The sequence below is a fragment of the Mya arenaria genome, chromosome 4 (assembly GCF_026914265.1).
Source record: "Mya arenaria isolate MELC-2E11 chromosome 4, ASM2691426v1".
Classification (NCBI taxonomy): domain Eukaryota; kingdom Metazoa; phylum Mollusca; class Bivalvia; order Myida; family Myidae; genus Mya; species Mya arenaria.
In genome coordinates, this window is record NC_069125.1 from 34336941 (window position 1) to 34359859 (window position 22919).

Below are 22919 nucleotides of genomic sequence, written 5' to 3' on the forward strand. Positions count from 1 at the left end.
GAGAGGTCCTTACTTATGCGTTTAACTCTAGAGCGCTTTTAAGCAAACTTCTACGCAGCGAGAGCTCCTTACTTATGCGGTTAATTTAAGAGCGCTCTATAGCCAAATCTTACGCAGCGAGAGGTCCTTACTTATGCGGTTAATTCTAGAGCGCTCTAAAGCAAACTTCTACGCAGCGAGGGGTCCTTACTTATGCGGTTAATTTAAAAGCGCTCTATAGCCAAATCTTACGCAGCGAGAGGTCCTTACTTATGCGGTTAATTCTAGAGCGCCCTATAATGATATCTTACCCAGCGAGAGGTCCTTACTTATGCGGTTAATTATAGAGCGCTCTAAAGCAAACTTCTACGCAGCGAGAGGTCCTTACTTATGCGGTTAATTCTAGAGCGCTCTTTAGCCAAATCTTACGCAGCGAGAGGTCCTTACTTATGCGGTTAATTTAAGAGCGCTCTATAGCCAAATCTTACGCAGCGAGAGGTCCTTACTTATGCGGTTAATTTTAGAGCGCTCTAAAGCAAACTTCTACGCAGCGAGGGGTCCTTACTTATGCGGTTAATTTAAAAGCGCTCTATAGCCAAATCTTACGCAGCGAGAGGTCCTTACTTATGCGGTTAATTTAAGAGCGCCCTATAATGAAATCTTACGCAGCGAGAGGTCCTTACTTATGCGGTTAATTATAGAGCGCTCTAAAGCAAACTTCTACGCAGCGAGAGGTCCTTACTTATGCGGTTGATTCTAGAGCGCTCTTTAGCCAAATTTTACGCAGCGAGAGGTCCTTACTTATGCGGTTAATTTAAGAGCGCTCTATAGCCAAATCTTACGCAGCGAGAGGTCCTTACTTATGCGGTTAATTTAAGAGCGCCCTCTAATGAAATCTTACGCAGCGAGAGGTCCTTACTTATGCGGTTGATTCTAGAGCGCTCTATAGCCAAATCTTACGCAGCGAGAGGTCCTTACTTATGCAGTTAATTCTAAAGCGCTCTAAAGCAAACTTCTACGCAGCGAGAGGTCCTTACTTATGCGGTTAATTCTAGAGCGCTCTATAGCCAAATCTTACACAGCGAGAGGTCCTTACTTATGCGGTTAATTCTAGAGCGCTCTTAAGCAAACTTCTACGCAGCGAGAGGTCCTTACTTATGCGGTTAATTTAAGAGCGCTCTATAGCCAAATCTTACGCAGCGAGAGGTCCTTACTTATGCGGTTAATTTAAGAGCGCTCTATAGCCAAATCTTACGCAACGAGAGGTCCTTACTTATGCCGTTAATTCTAGAGCGCTCTAAAGCAAACTTCTACGCAGCGAGAGGTCCTTACTTATGCGGTTAATTTAAGAGCGCTCTATAGCCAAATCTTACGCAGCGAGAGGTCCTTACTTATGCGGTTAATTCTAGAGCGCTCTATAGCCAAATCTTACGCAGCAAGAGGTCCTTACTTATGCGGTTAATTTTAGAGCGCCCTATAACCAAATCTTACGCAGCGAGAGGTCCTTACTTATGCGGTGAATTTTAGAGCGCCCTATAACCAAATCTTTAGCAGCAAGAGGCCCTTACTTATGCGGTTAATTTTAGAGCGCCGTTTAACCAAATCTTTAGCAGCAAGAGGCCCTTACTTATGCGGTTAATTTTAGAGCGCCCTATAACCAAATCTTACTCAGCGAGAGGTCCTTACTTATGCGGTTAATTTTAGAGCGCCCTATAACCAAATCTTTAGCAGCAAGAGGCCCTTACTTATGCGGTTAATTTTAGAGCGCCGTTTTACCAAACCTTTAGCAGCAAGAGGCCCTTACTTATGCGGTTAATTTTAGAGCGCCCTATAACCAAATCTTTAGCAGCAAGAGGCCCTTACTTATGCGGTTAATTTTAGAGCGCTGTTTAACCAAATCTTTAGCAGCAAGAGGCCCTTACTTATGCGGTTAATTTTAGAGCGCCGTTTAACCAAACCTTTAGCAGCAAGAGGCCCTTTCTTATGCGGTTAATTTTAGAGCGCCGTTTAACCAAATCTTACGAAGCGAGAGGTCCTTACTTATGCGGTTAATTATAGAGCGCCCTATAACCAAATCTTACGCAGCGAGAGGTCCTTACTTATGCGGTTAATTTTAGAGCGCCCTATAACCAAATCTTTAGCAGCAAGAGGCCCTTACTTATGCGGTTAATTTTAGAGCGCCGTTTAACCAAATCTTTAGCAGCAAGAGGCCCTTACTTATGCGGTTAATTTTAGAGCGCCCTATAACCTAACCTTTAGCAGCAAGAGGTCCTTACTTATGCGGTTAATTTTAGAGCGCCGTTTAACCAAATCTTTAGCAGCAAGACGTGCGGTTTACTCTAGAGTGTCCTAAAGGCGACCTCCACTCAGCAACAAGAGTCGCTTACTATGGCGGTTGAATCTAGAGCACTCTATAGCCAACTCCTCCACAGAAAGTCTTTACGGTTAAATAGACATCACGTAATGAATCACTGTCCGGCATGGGTTTTTTCATAGTGAACTAGTTTTCGGATGGAAAGATCCGACGAAACCGCCTCCAGTAGGGGTTTCGATAGTTTGAAAAAAACACAGTTTCGGTTTTTGTAAAACAAACGATTAAACTGGTTCTCATTTTACTTAAAACTGTTACAACAAATATACAGTTCGTAAAACCGATGTTAAACCAAAACTATTTTATTACCAATACAAATGCTCTTAATCTCACCGCTCGGAGGATTAATATCTTCATGTTGACACCATCCATGTATTCAATTTATCCTTTTTTGTGTTTTGTTTATTGTTCTTATTTCATAACATGTTTAGAGAAACGCATACGTCATTGTGAGATATCAGACGAAAAGAGAAAAAAACAACAACAACTTTGAGAGACTATTTTTAATCTACATAGCACATGATCATATTTAAAGCTGCACTGTCATAGATTTACCGTTTTGACAATTTATTTTTATTTTTTGTCTTTGAATGAACCAATTTTTGCGTAAATATCTGCAAACCAGTCTTAAGATTGCTGACAAAAGATCAGATCGCAGATTTTCATATTTCCGTTCGTAAATAAATGTTTTATGGCTAAAAGCGTTACTAACGGTTTAAGAAAAATGCATAAAACATCAATTTTTTAACTTAATATGAAAATCTGCAATCTGATTTTTGCCAGCAGTATTTTATGACTGGTTTCCATGCATTTTCGCATAAATTGGCTCGTTCCATAACAATCTGTGAGAGTGCAGCTTTAACTCATATCCATACTTCGCCCGTGCGCGACTGCCGGGATATCAGTTTTTTATCTGTGCATTTATCCCGTCATCAGAAGGGTTGATAGCAGGATAAAACATTCAACATCTGAACATCGAAAGTGTCCGTAGTTTCATTTTAGGACCCCGATCTTCAAAGCTAGTTAAACGGAAAAGGAGTTTAAAAAAGTAAGTAATGTAGAACGGTTATTAATTGGATGGGAAATAAAAAAACACACCCATGTTTAGATATTATTATATGATACTAAAAAGAAAATATGCTAAAACTTTACAGCAACTAGACCACAGTGGCTTGAGGATAAGTGGGCGGATTTAGGCCATAATCTTACTCTTGGAAAAGCTAAAATAATATTTAATACACTCGGACACAAAAAGCAGAACTAGAATATATGATTCTAGTTTTTTTCCCAAGAAAACCATCACGGCCCTAAATCGCTCACCTTGAGCCGATCTTGTACACTGACTGTATTTAACCTCGTATATCTGTAGCATTAAGACGGTGATGATTATCTCAGCATATAGTACAGAATAGAAAAAGTTTACCTTGCATGTATCATTATTGTAAATTAATACATAAAAAAAAACGTTATAGTATTACTAAGTATACATGCTCAATACTTGAGTTGTAGGCAAGTTGGCAACCATAGTATATAGCGCTTCTTTATATGATTTTAAAAATGATTTTAAAAAATAGGGCAAATTTTGTCTTGAAATAAAAAATTATCGTAATATGAACTGTTACATTCTGAAAAGTATCGTCATTAAGTCCGAGAATCAGGAGAATAAAACCGCGACAAACGTTGCAATGCGTTCTTGTGATTTATATACATCATTGATTAAACATAATGCTCTATATATGCATAAATATGATATAAGTGCTGCATTTTTTTTAAATTGCATTCCATTTTACATAATTTCGTAAAAAAATATGTATGTTTATTTTGCTATAAGGCAAAACATTAAAGGGACTGTCTCACGTATGATAAAATAGCGGAAAAAAAGAAATTTGTCGAAAACTGAAATAAATTTGGAATCGATGTGTACAATGCATTGAAACTTACTAACTGAAGTACCACATAGTTTACAATTTATTTACGTTTAGCAGTTATTTCGTATTTTTCCATTAAAAAAGATGACTGGGTATGTCTACCAGGTAGAATTCATTCCTTATGCGTGATTGGCTAGTCGGTGTTATCACGTGATATTACCGAGGTAGGTGTATACCTTAATTATGTCAACCGATTTTTATAAGCCTTTGTAGCTCAGTGAGTAAGACGCTGGTCTTCAATTTTGGCGAAGCGGGTTCGAATGTGTTACGCATTCTATTAGATAATTGTCCTGAGATTCGTTACAGAAAAAAACAAACTTTTTTGGTGCCAATCTGTGACACAGTCCCTTTAAGTTTTTTCTGTAAGCTTTAGTCAAATTACTAGACAGTATTGTAACAAGGAATCAAGGTTGTCCGGTTCGCGCAGTGGTTAGCGCACTTGCTTCTCGTTTAGGCAAGCTGGGTTCAATTTCCGGCCTGGGCGCTCGTGTGTTTTGTTTGTGGTCACCAAGCCGGTCAAGTGGGTTTTCTCCGGGTACTCCAGTTTCCCCATCAACACAAGACCACACTCTCGCGTAAAATCGTGCCAACGAGAGTGAGTAATATTATGTTGTGAGCTCGCAAGGAGCTTGGGCGTACCTCGTACGATATACGTGTGTTCGCATGCCTCTCATACGGTGTCCGTATGGTGTCCGCACGGTGTCTGTACGACAAGAACTAACCAGTTCGGCGATATAAAGCAAAGGAACATCCCAACCGTGCCTTGGCATAGACTAAGTTTCATCATATACATCTGTATAGTACATCTAGTCATACATCACAAGTTACTGATCGGAAACCATTTTCTATTTTAGTAGCAGTAGCATTGACCTTGGCCCAACTGACCCCAAATGAAAACCCAAGCACATCTTGACATGCATTTGTTATTCACTAAGCTGTGCCACGAATAATCAATGCATTGACCCCACGTGCAAATCCCAAGATACGCCTCCACATGGACCTGATATACACCAAGTGTTATCCCTAAAAAACATATGTTAACCAAAGTTATTCTGTGGAAAAGTGTTTTTTTTTCTAAAACAGCGACTTCGACCATGACCCAACATACCCAAAATGAAACTCTGTATCTCTCCACATAAAATGCAATACCCGTACTAGCTCTATCTAGGCCTTTGCGAGCTGCTCACGACTTCGAACATTCCTACGAGCTTAGCGAGAACTCGGGAGTTCGGTGAAATATTCAACGAGAGCCCGAGTCCTCTACGAGTTCAAAAAATCCGTACGATGCTCGCAAAAGTGAACGATGTCCGTACGAACTACTTGCGATATTGCAAAATTTGGACATAAAACCTACTCGTACGGAGCACAGAGCGTGGATGTGACAATTGGGTTTTAGTGGGACACGAGTTCATTTATCATTGTTCATCATTCGGAACTCCTCGGCCATTTTTATCAAAAACAACCTCGGATGTATTTGGACGGTTTACATACTCAAAAAGCGGTACGTTTAAGTCCGCTGCAAGAAGATCGCGTAGTAATTTTATGTAGCAGTTAAACTTTATGACTTAACTCTTGGGAATCATAATTATGTTTGTAATAATACACTTCACTGGCAATCAATTTAAACTTGGATAAATAAATACAACTCTTAACCACAACATTTAAATAATGATATAATTCATAAATTTACGAACTACTTCAACTGATGTACCGGCATACATCCGAGGTTGTTTTAGATAAAAATGGCCGAGGAGCTCCGAATGCATTGTTCATATGCAATGTCCAATGACGTTTTAAAGAGTATACATGATAACGAACAGATGACGAACAGGTTCCAGTTTATCGAACTATCTTGAGTTTTTAATAATAGGTTCAAGCTAAGCACACTGCATGTATGTTTGTTTTGAACCCATCACCCCTCCTATACCAGATGAGTAATGCTAAAGAACGCGCCACTTCTTATTTCTGTTAGTTTACATTGAATACACAATATATGATGACATTTCGATATTATAAGTTACATGGTAAGTAGGTGACCCGATATGGGATATACGGGGCAAAGGTAACTATATCAGGTGAGAGCGAAGCTCAAACCCGAATATGGTTTCCTGCGCCCAGTATATCAACTATCGAGCCACCTACTACCCCCGTAACGTATATATCACGTCGACAACCTGTTTACATGTTTAAATGTTTCACTTATCCATTGGTATATCCATCGGAATCGGAAAATAGACGCCATTTTGGTACAATATATTTTAGTGACCCAATATAGAAAAATATGGGGTAACCAGTCATGGAACAACGCCGCATCTAAAAGGTACTGAGTGCGATTTCTACGTTTAATTTTACGAAAGAATGTTAATATAAAGGTATTAAGGAAAAAAATCGTATGTTTTCGATCTGATTGGGAAAATCCGACCTCTGCGCACGCTTCGTGGCCCGTAACTCGGTAAAACAACAACAGCAACATAATCAGCAACAACAATAACAACATACACACAAGAGCAAAGGAGTGTAGGAGGATGACCAAGTTAAACAAAACTGCATTCTAACATTAAGAATGGTTAATCTGTCTTTAAGAGAATCTTAACAAAAAGGCATAGTTTTATATAAGTTTATTTCTATATTTTGGTTGTAACAATTGTAAATACTTAAATACAGATGGTGTTACAAATAACTTTATATTTGCCTTTCTTATATTGTTAAAAGAAAGACAAAAAAAAGTAAAATGAATTTCATCCTCAACGTCAATAGAATTGCAACAAAGACAATATCTTTGGTTTCTAGCTGTGTTATTTCTGGTGTATCTACCTATTTGATAACGAAGTGTATGTACATATAGTCGTAATGCAAGATATATGAATAAGACTGGTGTTCTTCATTGGTCTTTTTATATGCATCTTACACTGTGCTTTTTCCTAAGGCTCATACCAATATTGTCTGAAATAATAATGTATTCTACATTTGATTACTTCTATTATGTCTCGACATCAATGTTGAGAACACTTTTGAAGTCATATAGAACCGAAACCAAAATCATCTAATATTTTAAAATATCAACATGCGTCCAGTAACGATTGCTTTGATAACAATATTATCGCAGATAGCAACCTTGTACCAAATTGTATAATTTGCACCTGAATAGATTTAAGGTTTAAAGGTTTTATTTATTTAACATGCAAAAGGCCACAACCCATGTGAACAAATATTAAGTATTTACAGGTGAACGCATATACAAAACATCATAGCCAATATAATCTGTCAGAACATAAAAAAATAAAAATCAAACAATTATACATAATACATTAGTAAGTTTAACATTTTACTTACTCTACTGACAGAACATAAATAAAATAAACATTAAGCAATAAAGCATACTTTTTTTAGTAAATTTAACATTTTTACTTACTTTATTGTACAAAAAGTTTGTCAAATGATTAATCAAAAGTGATATTGACATTATAGCTTTTTAGATGATATCCTTTATGATTATTCAATAATCAATACTATTTTTCCAACTGGAAAAATCCAACCCTCGGGCACGCAGCGTGGGCGTAAGCTCGGCAAGCCTCGGTAGCGGTCGGTTTTTACAGTCCGGAACGGAAACACATGATAGATAGTATTATTCTGAGACTTCAAAAATTACTTGTGATCATCAAGAGGACCTATTTTCCGTTTGTAAAAACAAGCACTGAAGTAAGTAAGTAGGTCAGTTGGCTGATGGAGAAATTGGGGCAAGGACATAAGTTTAATAGATATAAGTTTATCATGATAATTGTGAGACAGTCGATTGCGGCATATATTTATAACTGCCGTAATACTACATGTACACGTTCGCGAATTGTTTCGTGTTAATTTAAGTGGAACTTGCAAACCATGACTAGTTGACCTGTTATCGTTGTATAGCTAAAAAGGGTAATATGTGGCAGTTCTGGTTAGCTAGATAATTATCGCGAAAACTAAGTGGTTAACACGAAACGATTCACGAACACTATCAAGATATCTAACGGCAGTAATATGCCACCATAACAGACAGACAGACAGACAGACAGACAGACAGACAGACAGACAGACAGATTGTATTTTTCCGACATGTTTATCGCAAACAACAAATATGTTTTCAAAAAATACGTACTGTGCCAATTGTTCAGAACTTTGTTAAAGTTAACAACGTTGTTAACGTCATTGTTGTCAACTTTCAAGACAATATTCCTCTGTAAGTTTAACAGATACACGTATGATATGCAGTACAGCTATCGAGTGTGGAGACAACTGTTTCAGCTGTACTTGGTTTATTTAAATATATGAGCATTTCATCAAACCGTTCACCATTAAAAGTTAACAATGATGTCGTTAATCACGCTGTTAACTTTAACAAAGTTCTGAACAATCGAGCCAATGTGTATATGCATTTAAAAAAACAAGAAACACGCACACGAACAGACACCAACACCCACACACCCACAGCCACACACCCACACTACCCCACACCCACACTCATACACCCATACCCAACACCCACTCCCACACACCTACACCAATACCCACATCCACAAACCCACACCCACACAAACATCCACAAACCCACACATACACAAACACCCACACCAACATCTACACATCCACACCCACACTCACACCCACATACACACACACAATTTGGATGAACAAGTGAAACAACAATACTTTTGAACATTAATAATGGTTTATCTGTCTTAAGAATCCTTTACAAAAGGCATTATTTCATAAATTATTTTCTATGATTTGATTGTAACAATTGTACATACTTAAACACATATGTTGTTACGTATTACAATAACTCTATATTTCTTAAATATTTCAAAGAAGAACAAACACAAAATGTAACATTCATCTTCTACATAAATGGTTTTGCAACAAAGACAACATCTTTGATTTTTAGCTAAATTATTTCTGGTGTATCTACCAGTTATGTACAGATAGTCGTAATGCAAGATATCTAAATAAATTTCGTATTCTACATTGGTGCATATATCTTTAAAAACATCTAACACTGTCCTATTTCCTAAAGTTCATTACCAAAATTGCATAAAAAAGAATCAGGTGTTCCAGTTACGACAAGCTTTATTGAAGTAATATCCAGTTTGATTATACATTGGTTTGATAATGATATTATCGTTAATAGCCTTTAACCTTGAACCAATATTGTTTAATTTGCACGTATCTATGTATATAGTTTAAAAGTTTAAGAGTTTCAAAGTTTTATATATAAACCATCCAGAAGGCTAGACCAATATGAACAAATATCATATTCAGTATTGACAGATGAACGCATATACAAAATAGTATAGCCAATATAAACTGTCAGAACATAAATAAAATAAACATCAAACAATTAAGCATACTACAATAGGAAGTTTAACATTTTTACTTACTTTACTGTATAAAAGGTTTGTAAAATGGTTAAGCAAAAGTGATATTGACATTGTAGCTTTTTAGATTATATCATATATGATTATTTATTAAACGAAAATATATGGCGCCTTTGGTAAATAATAAGAAAACTTACAGTTATTTCAATACTATTCTTACCCGAATCAATACACGCAAACCAAATCATGGCGACATACTAATATTAACAATAACCCAAATGATAAAATGCCATACTATAGGAGTGAAACACTTATTGTAAGTATTTAAACAACATTTAAATTTCGAGATTGTAGTTTCTTAATTTCATTGCAGCTTTATTATATCTAGCTATATACAACATTTTTTTTTTGTTGGGATGGATAATAAGAAATGCTTATGTTTATATATATGATGTATTACTTATTTAGTTTTCGTAAAGTGTACATAACAACATAAAATGACACTCATCCTCTATCATATTGGAAAAACAACATTTGCATTTTCTATCGACTCTGACCTCTCTGCCAGATTTAATTTCTATATTATGTGTAGATAATCCTAAACATGTCAACTATTATCTTCAACAATTGTTTTTGTGTACAATTGTACAAAGTAATTTTCAAAATAATTATTGTTTTCTTTTCTTCATTACAAACTCAAGTTCTTCAATGCTAATTCACGACAATGTCATTTCTAAAATTCTATTACATTACTTTTGGTAGGATTTTACTTTAAGGTAAGCATAACATGTTTTCCATTGGAGAGAAAAGAGAAGAAAGTTGAGAATATGTTAGATGATATGAATAATAGAATACACTTTAGTTTCAACAATATTTATTGAATTATAGGGAATATAATATATAAACATTACAATTTGAGAGTATAATAGATGTTAACGGAACGTGCCCGGAAGGACGATCCGTTTAAAATGACGTCAGTAACGTATAAATGACAATTTCGCGGCATTTCCACTAAACTTAAGTTAGATATCTAATTATATGTATAGAAAGCTTACTAACGTTACAATATTATAAGTTTTCTGACTTTGTACGTATTTCTGATTGCAATTCGCAACATTTGCAAACAGTGAAATTAAAATCATTTGCCTAAACAAAATGACACTGCATAACTATTCTCATGCATCAAACAAACCTATGGCGTCACTAACTCGACGTGTTTTTATTGACGTTGACGGTGGCGTAGAAATCACGCTAACTCTTTTCTTAGGTTACTTATATCTTTTAACAAATAACCTCACCGTCAATTTTTGATTTTTTTACATAATTTTATTCATTATTCCGTTCCGTTTCCTATGAATAAATAAAAACATACCCTACCATAGTTCGTTTTCGAGATAAATACGTCAAATTCACCGATGGGTATCTGTTTTTGGCGATTTATTATTAAAGCCTTTTGGTCATAAAACTTAAAATTAATTATTTTTTTCTTAAATACTTATACTTAAATTATAGGATTACTTATTCATCGTACAATAAATTATATTCCGATTTTTTTTTTGTAAAAAAAATCCGTAAAGTTATATTTTTTACGGTTTTATCAAAGTTAGCGCCATATAGCACGTGTCCGCTAGGTGGCGCTGTAAATCAACGAAAGACGGGATTTAAAAAAAAATTACACCTCGTTAAAGTAGAGTCATTGACGATTGTTTGTTCCAAGTTTCATTGAAATCGGCCGACATTCATATTTTTCGGAGTAACGTGGTCATGTACCTTAAATGATTTAAAGTAGACAGAATCGAGAAAAAACATAAGAGTTATGCGAGTTTTCTCTTATGTCACTCCTTCGAGTTTGTGTAAACGCTGAATTGAATAAATTATAGAATCTTTTTATCTTGACAAAAAGTAAATTCCTGGAGAAATCGCGACAAGTATTTAACTAAGAAAAGTTAGTCAGGGAATTTAGCAAAAAAACACAAAAAAAACACAATGCATTTAGGTTCGGCTGAGTGATTACTTAAACAGACTATGTGAAACACTTAACGCACACCCACATTTTAATATTACTTTTTACTCGCATTTCAAGGATAACAGGATATGATCTCATTTCAATGAATTGCATGCCCACACACAATTCACTATATATAAAGGGCGTGTCTCATTTACAATTGTTTCAGTGAAATTGATTTCATGTCACACATAATTATTAATCAATATTTTTGGAAGAGACCGAATGTACCAAATTTATTTGAATGAATGCCATGTATTATCTGTATGCTTTTGAATTATGAAATGTGTTTATTATTTTGATAAGACTATCATTTATACACATATTAAACAATATTTGATCCTCTCGTTGTCGCATACTTTCAAACAAGTATTTATTGATATAAATCTACATTTTGATAATGACTTTTTCTGATATTCTATTGTTTTGTGTGATTTATGTCCACGTGCATTATTTTGATATATGTTTACTTATTGGCATGATGTATATATGTACTGTGAATAAACTATATTATCTTAAAAAAAAACTATCCTGCAGCATGTTTGAAAAATCTACAACATTTAATAAAGAGAAAAACAAAAACGAACTTCTTACTTTCTCTTTGAACGCTGCCATTTTAGTGAATTGTTTCAAAACCCACGTAATCACCTCCATCTGCATCAATTTTCTGAAGTTCACGGTGCATTGCCCTTTTTATTTTATCAAATATAAAACTTAAACGGAAATATTTTTATACATCTAAGTAAAAAGGGAAAAGAAATACATAAAGTTACCTTAATTTTAAGGCTTTACCAGAGGCAAAACCTTTCTACACGCCGAAGCATTTATGATGTGATATAACACGTTGTATAAACATACTTTTTTTAAATATTTCTTTTAATGCACATGGTTGTCTGCTTTTTAACTCTTATTTAAAAATGATCCCTTATTTTAATATCTCAGATGACATTTAACCTACATTAAATGTATGTCCGTATAAAATGTGGAAAAGAGTCCTTTTTAATTAATTTAGTATTGTAAGTAAATGCTTGCCTGTCTACTGCAGCTTAGCAGCCATGTCAGTTGGAAGAAGCCCCCGCAGTGCCACCCATTTGGTCCATCATTTGGATGCCAGCCCCTTCATGGTGGCCGCTGATGTCACTGATGCAATTGGTGTTCAGTCCCCTGAGATCCTTCTCTCGGAGTACCTTTGGCAACAGACGCAACAGTATCACAACCAAGCATTGCAGACAGGGTTTGTACAAGGAATTAGGAACGCTACGCTCAACCCCGAGAGCTTCGGTAATTACACAATAACATTCATATTTAGAGAAACAGTTTTGACGGATATGTATGAGTACATTTTATACAACAAACACAAAAACAAAAAACGTATTAAAAGGATGTAAAAGTAAATAACAAATAGTTTGACATGCAGTGATTCTATATAAGTTAATAACTTATAAAAAAGAACAAATAAAAGAACCAACAAACAAACCAACAAACCAACCAACAACAAAAATGTCGTTTGTCCCTTTTAAAAAAATCTCACAAACCATGTGTACATATGCTTAGAGTATCGCATTATCAATACAGCTAATACATATTGATGTTGCTGCATTGTCATAAACCACAAAATATGCACTTATTTGCTCAGGAAATAAAAATATGTTAATGCCTAAACATGTTAATGTCTAATGTCAAACATTTCAGGGGGCTACATGCTTCAGGACTCCATGTTTTGTTATGAGGCATCAAAGAACATTGATCTTGCTGAATCGAACGCAACAGATCCGATTATCAAACAATTCCTGCAGAAAAGATTTCAATCATACAAGGAGTGAGCGTTTTTTTCTTTACTTTTTTGCATGACATGGTCTTCTAATATTGTACTGACGTTTCATATAGCCAAACATTAAATATTAATAATGTTTGTATTGTAAAACTATACGTGTAACAAGTTTAGGTCACCACCTGAATTTAAGAGATCAAGTGTTCATAATGTTTTGAAAATATCGATTATAACTAAGCTTGTCCTGCAAACATAGACCACGAACTTTATACACCCTTAAACTAAAGATATTTTATAATATATCTAGCTCTGTGCAACACATGGCAGGTAGGAAAATCATGGCCTGGTCGATGATTGTTTGGTGTTCATTGACCATGAACGCAATGCTCCACGACTTTAATGTATATCTAAGGATTCTATTTATAAATGTACAATGATACCTTTGTTGAACAAATGGCTTTAGTATAAGGCTACTATCGATGTCTGCTCGGAGCACATGGGCCACGGATGTTTATATATAAGTCTATCTGTTCAACACATAGCACATAGCATCAAGACAACATCTCTGTCTGGTTGATGATTGCTCGGTGTACATTGGTCATGAACGCAATGTTCGATGAACTTTATTCATATATAGTGTATAACTATATTTTTTCAACACATGTCATTAAGAAGAATCGTCTATTACAAGGCTAGATACGAGCTCGGTGTACATTGGGGACATACACACAATTTAGCCTTGAACTTTCATTAGTTTCAATTCAAAAATAGATTACCGAAACGGACCAATTAATGATTTACGACAGAACTACCGGCAAGTTTAGAATAACACGTTCAGCCCAATATCTACACATTGCATATTGCAAATAACACCATATCATATTTATTAAGCCAACTGGAAATATCCATCTATAGCAAGTTCCATATATTAGAAACAACCAGAAAGGTGCCCAGTGTTTAGTTCCTTGATTTATAACAAATTATTGTTTAAAGCTCGACCAAAGTTGTTTAGTAAAAATATCTATATATCTCTATAGTTACTTCCAATCACTGTTCAATACCTGGCATATTGTGGACGCATCCGGAATAAAGCTAGACCAAGCTTGCACGGCCTACATTGCCCATGAACACGATGTAGCCATGAACCGCAACTCGGTATACTTCGTTGTTGCCCTGCTACCTTGTGCAAAGCTATGGCCATGGATTGGACAGCAGATTGCAGCAGATACAGTATACATTTCCCGATTATCAACTGATTTTCACTTGTCAATGACCATAAAATAGGCGATAGTTGTATTTTGTTAAAATTTCTATGTCACGTTCAATGTTGTTTTAAAAACAATGATGCAATTTGAAGATGTTCAGTGGCTACGGTCCCGCGCGAAACTCATTTTGAACTATATAACCTTACTTTTTAGAAGGTAAATGATATTTAAAGCCCTTGTATCCGCCTTAAGCAACTATCATACACTTTCGAAATAATCAAGTATAAACTAACGGCTTATGCAGATTTGTTTTCAATATCATTTTAGGGCAATTTCGGCGTGTACACCAAGTGGGTCCAGGAAAACTTTAGTCCTGACAGTTCCGGAGTAACCAAGTACGAAACATTGATTAACAACGCTGAAGCTCAAGGGGTAATAAACAGAAACGAGGCTCTGGAAGTCTACACGAAGAGCATGATGGGAGAGGTTAACTTCTTTGGCTCCATCAAGACAATCTAGAAGGAATGTGTCCATGGCAGTTGAAACAAATATGTTTCGAAAGAACGGCAATACGAAATTACATCATTGTTAAGCGTTATTTTGATGGTTGTCGGCAGATAGTTTGCAATACTATATACATCAACTATAATTAGTACTGGAATTTGTACAGCCAATGTTAACCACATAATACAAATACACATTTTATTTTCATTACAAAATATATTTACTCATGCTTGATTTTATTACGATTTATATAACGGGTATATTGGTACGCAAGGTTTTGTTTTATAACTAAAAATAGTTCATGATAATTTTTTCTTATATGTGAAAGAAACTTAAATTTGTAAATCTTTTTTCGTATGTGAACTGGTTGAACATTTTTAGTTTTTTGACAAAATATGTCATTTTCGTTTGGTTAGGGTATTCCCATCTTGAAGTAAGATGAATTTTATGATTGCTTCCTATGCATATGTTATAGAGAAATTACAGATCAACCTGAACTGACCACCAACCATTATAGCTTAACACCAAAGTTATTCGCCCCTTATATGTTAATAAAAAATAGTGCTATTGCTCAAGTTTGGAGCCTGTTTATATCGGTTGATGTGTGTGTGTGTGGGGGGGGGGGGGAAGCGGGGGTGCACGTCCACTGTACCACACCTCTTACTTTAAATCATTGACCCGTGGATTGAGGAGATAGTTAGGAGCTAATAATATTAACCTTCTTGCATGTTGAATACATATCGTTTATAGTATGAACTCTATTTCATCAATGCATATTGAGAGCAATGTCTTTGCTGAAGTTGTGAAATGACATACATTACTTTGATTCGAATTTTACTTTTAGGTACACATTATATGCATAACAGACAAGTTTCAACGTTTATTGGTAGAGAAAAAGTTGAGAATATATAAGACGATACAAATGATAGAAAACTCTTTTGTTTAAACGATAGGTATCTGGAAATTTATACAAACTAAAGTATAACAAACATTAGCCATACTCATAGGTAAGACCATGTAGAACACATTAGAATAAGGCAGTTTAATATATGTTATATGATAACAATTAAACAGAATCGAGAAGAAAGCTTAAAGATTGTGTGAAAATTTCTTCTGACAAATCCTTTCTTTCCCCTTAGGTGAGCAGAGCTTTTACATTCTCTCCTGCAATTGTTTTATATTCTGGACTGTCTTTGCTTTGTTGTTAAATGTGAGCTTCCTGATTCTGTGAACGTACGATTAAACGCTCACTTGACAAAATTATAATAATAACCTTAAGTAGAGGGATTGGGCAGTACAACTACAATGTATATAAGTTCAACTGCAATTTGTACTTAAGCATACGATGTATACCACTCTGTGCAATTATTACATTCTTAGTATTTTCCTTAGTTGCTGTTCAAGGAAAACAGTATAGTATTTCTACTAATAGCATGACTCACATTTTTCAATACTTGTTCGTATATAAAGGGGAATCCCTCTAGTTATGCGTACAACACATAGGATTTAATTATTGCAAAATTAAGATATTTTCCGGCGTTTAAGATAATATAATATTAAGTTTTACTATGTTTTCTTTGTTTCAACTAACTTCATTTGGATTATTTTTCGTCTTTTCTTCTGTTCACTCTGAAACGTAAGTTAAGATGTACATTACAAGAATGGTGTTTCAATCAGTTATGTTCTTTCAACTCTTCTGTCTTACAATACAATTAGCTTATTTTAGTAATAGCATACCATCCGTTACTAGTATCACAATTATTATGTACACCTGTTTGCAAATGTAGATGAACAAGTTTACTCTCCCTCGTTTAATTTTATTTTATTATTGAATGTCCTCTGTGTAATGACTTAAAATCACACATATTATTAAATATTATTGGAAAGTACCAAATGTATCCATTTTTTAATTAATTCAATCTGATTAAATAAAAACTTAGCCATGTATAATTATTATGTTTAATATGTTAAATCATGGACAAGACGTCAATATATATATATATTGTTAATAAACTATCAAGCTATTCTACATATCCTCCAGCATGTTTGGAAAACAGTAGCAACATTTCATTGACTGAAAAACAAAAACCGAAAAAAACACCTTTTCTTTCTAGACACGGCCGTTTTAGTACATAGTTTCAAAACGCAGATGACCATCATTAGCTGCGTAAATTTTATGAAGTTTTCGTTCAAGGGATATTGTCGGATTTTTTTATGTAATTTCATATAGAATTTGATTGAAAATATTGTAATGCTTATCATATGATAAGATTCTTTATATATTTTCTCATAATAGACATAAAATAAAAAAATAAAAACAAATAGTAATATAATTTTCGCCGGCAACAGAGATCGAACTCTTAGGGTCAGCCACCATACTCATTAGAACACGGCAGACAGAAGCTTTATGCGTTAGGGTTCTTCTGGTGAATATCAAACATATAAACACAATTGAAACGGTTGTGTCAACATTTGAATATTAATTGTTAATACTTTGCAAAGTTTGGTTGTCGGAAGATGCTTAAACGAAGTTATCGGTTTTTGCCGGTATTTTTTTGCTTAGGGTTAGTAGGGTACGGAGAAGTTATCAAGAGCCTTAATTCCACCCATGAATTCCTAAATATAACGACAAATGAGCTTAAGCCGACTTTTTCCCTTAAAGAAACAAACATCTGGAGTTAACGCATATCAGGCGGCTAGACCATCGTGCGATTGTTGGTTCTAGACATGATTCATTGAATGCAATTATTATGTCCTACTCTATTCTAAGGAATTTCTGACAACATCTCCCTAAATTGTGTGTAAAACTTGGTATCAGACAGCAACGAAAAAAAGGTAGCTAGAATTCCCCAGCCCAACTAGAGTAAAGAGCCGGCGATCGGCCTCTGAAAGCCGGATAGACTGCTTTATAATTATGTTATTAAAAAGACGAAAAATGAAAATGAATAATAACCTTTGCTTTATCGGCGTTTTCCAAATCGGCTAAATAAACATTCTCTCCAACATGTTCCCATTAGTCAGAAACTAGTTATCTATCATTTTCTTCTTAGATGTCATTTTGCCTACCTTGAGAATATTTCACAAAAAACTAATTATACGAGGAAAAGAGTAATTTTCAATGAATTCAGTATAGTAAGGAGATGCTTGCTTATCTACTGAAGGCCCTCAACCATGTCCGTCGGAAGAAGCCCACGCAGTGCCACCCACTTGGTTCATCATTTGGATGCCAGCCCCCTCATGGTGGCCGCTGATGTCATTGATGCAATTAGTTTTAAGACCACTGAGATACTTCTCTCGGAGTACCTTTGGCAGCAGACGCAACAGTATCACATCCAAGCATTGCAGTCCGGGTTTGTACACGGAATTAGGAGCGCTTCTCTCGACCCCGAGGGCTTCGGTATATACACGATACCATTTTCAGAAGTAGTTTTGAATGATAATAATGCGTACATTTCATACAACAAATAAAAAACAAGAACAAAACATATAACCTGGATACAAAAGGACATACAAATATTTTTTTGTCATGCAGTGCCTTAATATATATGTGAATTCTTTATATAAAACTAACAAACAACATAATTGTTTTATGCTTTTTTAAGAACCGCATAAACCATAAATATGGATAGTGTTTCTTTATTCAACACAACTAGTACACCATTATGTTTCTGCATTATCATTAACCACAAAAATGCATGTATTTCCTCCGACAAAACATATGTCAAGGTCTTGCCATGTTTGACTTAATTATCTGATGTAAACATTTCAGGAGGTTTCATGCTTCAGGACTCCGTATTTTGTTATGAGGCATCAAACAACATTGCTATTGCCGAATCAAATGCAACAGATCCGTTTATTAAACAGTTCTTGCAGGAAAAGTTTCAAGCATACCAGGAGTGAGTGTTTGTTACTTCAATTGATTTTTAATATTTCACACATTTCATTTAGCTTGTTCGGCATATACTGACCACGAACGAAAGTGTATATGGACCGAGACGTTAGCCAAAGTCCATTCACATTTTGGGTCTGACTTGCCAGTCCTTATAATGCCATATACCCGAAGTGATGTGTAAATATTTCTTATATTATACCGAACATTTTATATTATCATTCTATATTGTTAACACGCTTAAGATGTGTTATTGAACAAAAGTTATAATATCCATTTGCGAAAAATGTTCGTCGTTGTAAAAATAGAAAGCCACACTTAAATGTTGACGTCAGCGGTCCATTACATTTTTGGCGAGGTCCGGAAAGGCCGAAAATATGATATGACCGCTGACGTCATAAAACTTGATTTTTATCAAATTACAGTGATATACGGACCGATCGATTGTATATAATAAACGAAGGGACACATTGATGTAGGGTATAATATATTTCTATATGATCTAGTAAATAATTCCTCAGTGTATGACCTTGATTACAATGTACCTTAATGCTAAATTAATAGTGCGTGGGTAATTATTTTAACATAGATACCTGTTCAACACATGGCTTAAAAGACTCGTCTACTGTATGGCTAGGCGCTTGTTCGGTGTATATTAGCGACAGACAAAAATACGCATCGAACATCTTTGTTGTACATAAATCTACGTATATATCAATTTGTACTCTCTATAGTTACTACCAAGCACTTATCCATACCTGGCATATTGAGAACGTATCCGGAATCAAGCTGGGCCAAGCTTGCTCGGCCTACATTGCCCATGAACACGATGTAGCAATGAACTACAACTCGGTATACTTCGTGGTTGCCCTCATACCTTGTGCAAAGCTTTGGCCATGGATTGGACAGCAGATTGCAGCAGATACAGTATGAACTTTCCGTTTATCAACTGAAGATTATAACGTATCAATGATCATAAAATAGGCAAAGTTATATTTTGAAAAAGGATCTACTTCAAGTTACACGGATTTGGTCGCGCGCCAAACTCAAATTGAACTATATAACCTAACATTTGAGTGGAAATTATCTAACTTTAATATACAGTCGAACCCCGTTGGCTCGAACTCGCTTGGCTCGAATTCCTTGTTGGCTCGCACTGATGTAAAGGACCGATTTAATTACACTGAATGACAGCATTACAGCTACGATCGCATTTTCCGAGGCTCGATGTAATTAAGCCGGTCCCTGGTAGATCGAGCCAACGGGTTTCGACTGTAAAATAAAGAAGCCCACGTATCAGCCTAGGGAAAATATCATACACTTACACAACGATCAACCTTAGGCAGTTTTGTTTTCAATATCATTTTAGGGCAATTTTGGCGTGTACACCAAGTGGGTCCAGGAGAACTTTAGTCCTGACAGTTCTGGAGTAACCAAGTACGAAACGTTGATTAACAACGCTGAAGCTCAAGGTGTAATAAACAGAAACGAGGCGCTGGAAATCTACACGAAGAGCATGATGGGAGAGGTTAACTTCTTTAGCTCCATCAAGACAATAATGGTGGATAGTGGCAATGGCAGTTCAAACAAATATGTTTCAAAGGAACGGCAATACGCACTTACATTTTTGTTATGCATTATTTGGTTGGTTGTACAGCCAATGTTAACCACATAATAAAAATACACTTTTTATTCACATTAAAAAATATATATTTACGCATGCTTAAGTACGATTCATATTTATGTGTATATTGGTGCACAAGGTTTACAATTGAAAAAAAAAACGTTAATGAGCTTTTCTTCTTATACTTATATTAAGTACATGCAAGAAACTTATTTTTGTAAATTATACTTTCTCGTATGTATACTGTTGGAACGATTTTATTTCTTTGACAAAATATGCCATTTCTTAAGGCCCCCCCCCCCCCCATCATCATTGGTAGTAAGATGCATTCTATGATTTATCCACCATCCTTGCTCCATCCTTGCTCAACACCACAGTTATCTGCCCTTTGGTTTTTAATATACGCTCAGAAGAAAAAGATTAGTCAGTACTTATACTCTGTCAAATAATTTTCGGAAATAAAACTAGAACGTAAAACCATTTGACTTACCACATTGTTTATTTTATATCCAACATTTGTTAACATTTTAAACTCACAATACCAGCAGATTCCAGTATTTTACACTTCATATTTAGCAAAGGGGTCCAAATGAAAAATTCTGTCGACGTCAATATCTAGTGTAGCCACCCCGCTTCAATAACAGCAACACACCGACGTCTCATGCTATTTATTAGTGTTCTAATAATTTGAAGTGGTATTCTCGCCCATTCCTCATGTAAAGCCCGCTCAAGGTTCGCAACGTTATTGACGTCATCTCTGCTACGTAGTTAACGTCCAAGTCAATCCCATATATATATATGCTCGATCGGTGAGAGATCAGATGATTTCGTAGGCCAATATAGGGTGTCGATGCTGTGTCCAGCCAAAACGTTTTGCGTGTAACGTGCAGTGTGGCAGCGAGCATTATCCTGCTGTAGAACGTCAGCATGACGGTTGGCTATGTACGATGCAACGACGGGAACAATGATTTCATCACAATAGCGAACAACATTTAGATTTCCACGTATTGTTTTAAGTTCTGTTTTCCCACTGTATGAAATCCCGCCCCAAATCATAACACTCCAACCATCGTAACGATCACGTTGAATCACGTTAGCAGGATCCAGCCGTTCACCTTTGCGTCTCCTTACACGCACCCTGACATCTGCCCCTTGCAGATTAAATTTGGATTCGTCTATGAAACGATCCAGTTCCATTGCCGTCTTATCCAGCCAATACGTTGGCGAGACCAATTTAGACGTGCTGTACGGTGACGCGCATTCAGCGGAATGCCAACGTAAGGGCGACGAGCGCGAAGTCGTGCGGCCTTTAAACGATTACGCGCAGTGAAAACCGAAATTCTGGTTCCTGTGGCAGTTCTCAATTGATTTGCGATCTTCCGGGCGACCATGAAACGATGACGTTGAGATGACGTCACTATGTACCGATCTTCGCGTGGTGTCGTTTTACGAGGTCTGCCTGATCGCGGCATGTCCTTAACGCTTCCTGTTTGAATGAATCGTTTTTGAAGACGAAAAATAGTCCGTTCGTGAAAACCAAAACGGCGTGCGACGTCAGCTGCGCGTATACCGGCTTCCGGCTTCCAGTAATTCAAAAGCGATATTTCTGTTAATGATAAGTCTGGGCGACGTCCCTTGATTGTTATCGATATTTTGTGGCCAGATTATTTCAATGTGGCCACTACACTATTCCTTTGATAAAATTGCAGACAAAATGACCATGCCGATTAACGTGTGCACGTGCACCACGTGAATTTCAAAAAAATAGCCAAACTTCTGTATGCAGTGGTAAATTAGGGATTAACCGATGCATTAATAATAAATAGGTCAACTATATGTTGTTAAGATGAATTTACTCAAACTATTTTCAAAATTGTTGACTTAGTTCAAAAATGAAACTACCGACTTAACTTTTTCTTCTGAGTATAGATAAAAAATGGTGCTAGTGTTCAAGTATCAACTTATTTTAAGTTGTCAGAATGAAAGAAAAAAAAACCCACACACTTATTTTTGCAGAGAAGGTATCTTAATTTGGCACCATATTGCAAGATTTGATTTTGTCCCAATGCAAACAATTGACACATCACAGCCCGAGGAAGAGAACGCTAGTAGCCGAACCTAGAATTTAATGCGGCCAGAAGAACATTTTTGACATGCTGAGTGATATGGTGCATTCTGCTGGTGTTTTTTTGTCCGATATTGACATTAAGTATGTGATCATTTTATGAGTGGGGTCGCATCCAATTCTTACCCTCCAGTAGATATAAGGAATTCAAATGATAGTAGACT

General features: G+C 35.8%; 2 protein-coding genes across 2 annotated transcripts; both read left to right on the forward strand.

Moving 5' to 3' along the window:
- The first annotated feature begins 3286 nt into the window (after positions 1 to 3286).
- Positions 3287 to 15132, forward strand: LOC128230119 (uncharacterized). The gene is made up of 5 exons (XM_052942142.1): positions 3287 to 3398; positions 12683 to 12918; positions 13330 to 13456; positions 14446 to 14638; positions 14941 to 15132. The coding sequence occupies exons 2-5, from the start codon at positions 12693 to 12695 to the stop codon at positions 15130 to 15132; spliced, it is 738 nt and encodes a 245-aa protein (XP_052798102.1). The 5' UTR covers positions 3287 to 3398; positions 12683 to 12692.
- A 1071-nt stretch (positions 15133 to 16203) lies between these two features.
- LOC128232341 (uncharacterized) lies at positions 16204 to 21105 on the forward strand. The gene is made up of 5 exons (XM_052945842.1): positions 16204 to 16753; positions 18279 to 18514; positions 18887 to 19013; positions 19741 to 19933; positions 20376 to 21105. The coding sequence occupies exons 1-5, from the start codon at positions 16686 to 16688 to the stop codon at positions 20679 to 20681; spliced, it is 930 nt and encodes a 309-aa protein (XP_052801802.1). The 5' UTR covers positions 16204 to 16685; the 3' UTR covers positions 20682 to 21105.
- The last annotated feature ends 1814 nt before the right edge of the window (positions 21106 to 22919 follow it).

What these genes read in the sequence shown, in the direction of transcription:
- LOC128230119 (XM_052942142.1), top strand. Translation starts at nt 12,693, where the DNA reads ATGTCAGTTGGAAGAAGCCCCCGCAGTGCCACCCATTTGGTCCATCAT. An exon ending in AGATTTCAATCATACAAGGA is followed by an intron (nt 13,457 to 14,445) that starts GTGAGCGTTTTT and finishes ATATCTCTATAG; the next exon opens with TTACTTCCAATCACTGTTCA. An exon ending in AGCAGATTGCAGCAGATACA is followed by an intron (nt 14,639 to 14,940) that starts GTATACATTTCC and finishes ATATCATTTTAG; the next exon opens with GGCAATTTCGGCGTGTACAC.
- LOC128232341 (XM_052945842.1), top strand. Translation starts at nt 16,686, where the DNA reads ATGTTTTCTTTGTTTCAACTAACTTCATTTGGATTATTTTTCGTCTTT. An exon ending in AAGTTTCAAGCATACCAGGA is followed by an intron (nt 19,014 to 19,740) that starts GTGAGTGTTTGT and finishes TACTCTCTATAG; the next exon opens with TTACTACCAAGCACTTATCC. An exon ending in AGCAGATTGCAGCAGATACA is followed by an intron (nt 19,934 to 20,375) that starts GTATGAACTTTC and finishes ATATCATTTTAG; the next exon opens with GGCAATTTTGGCGTGTACAC.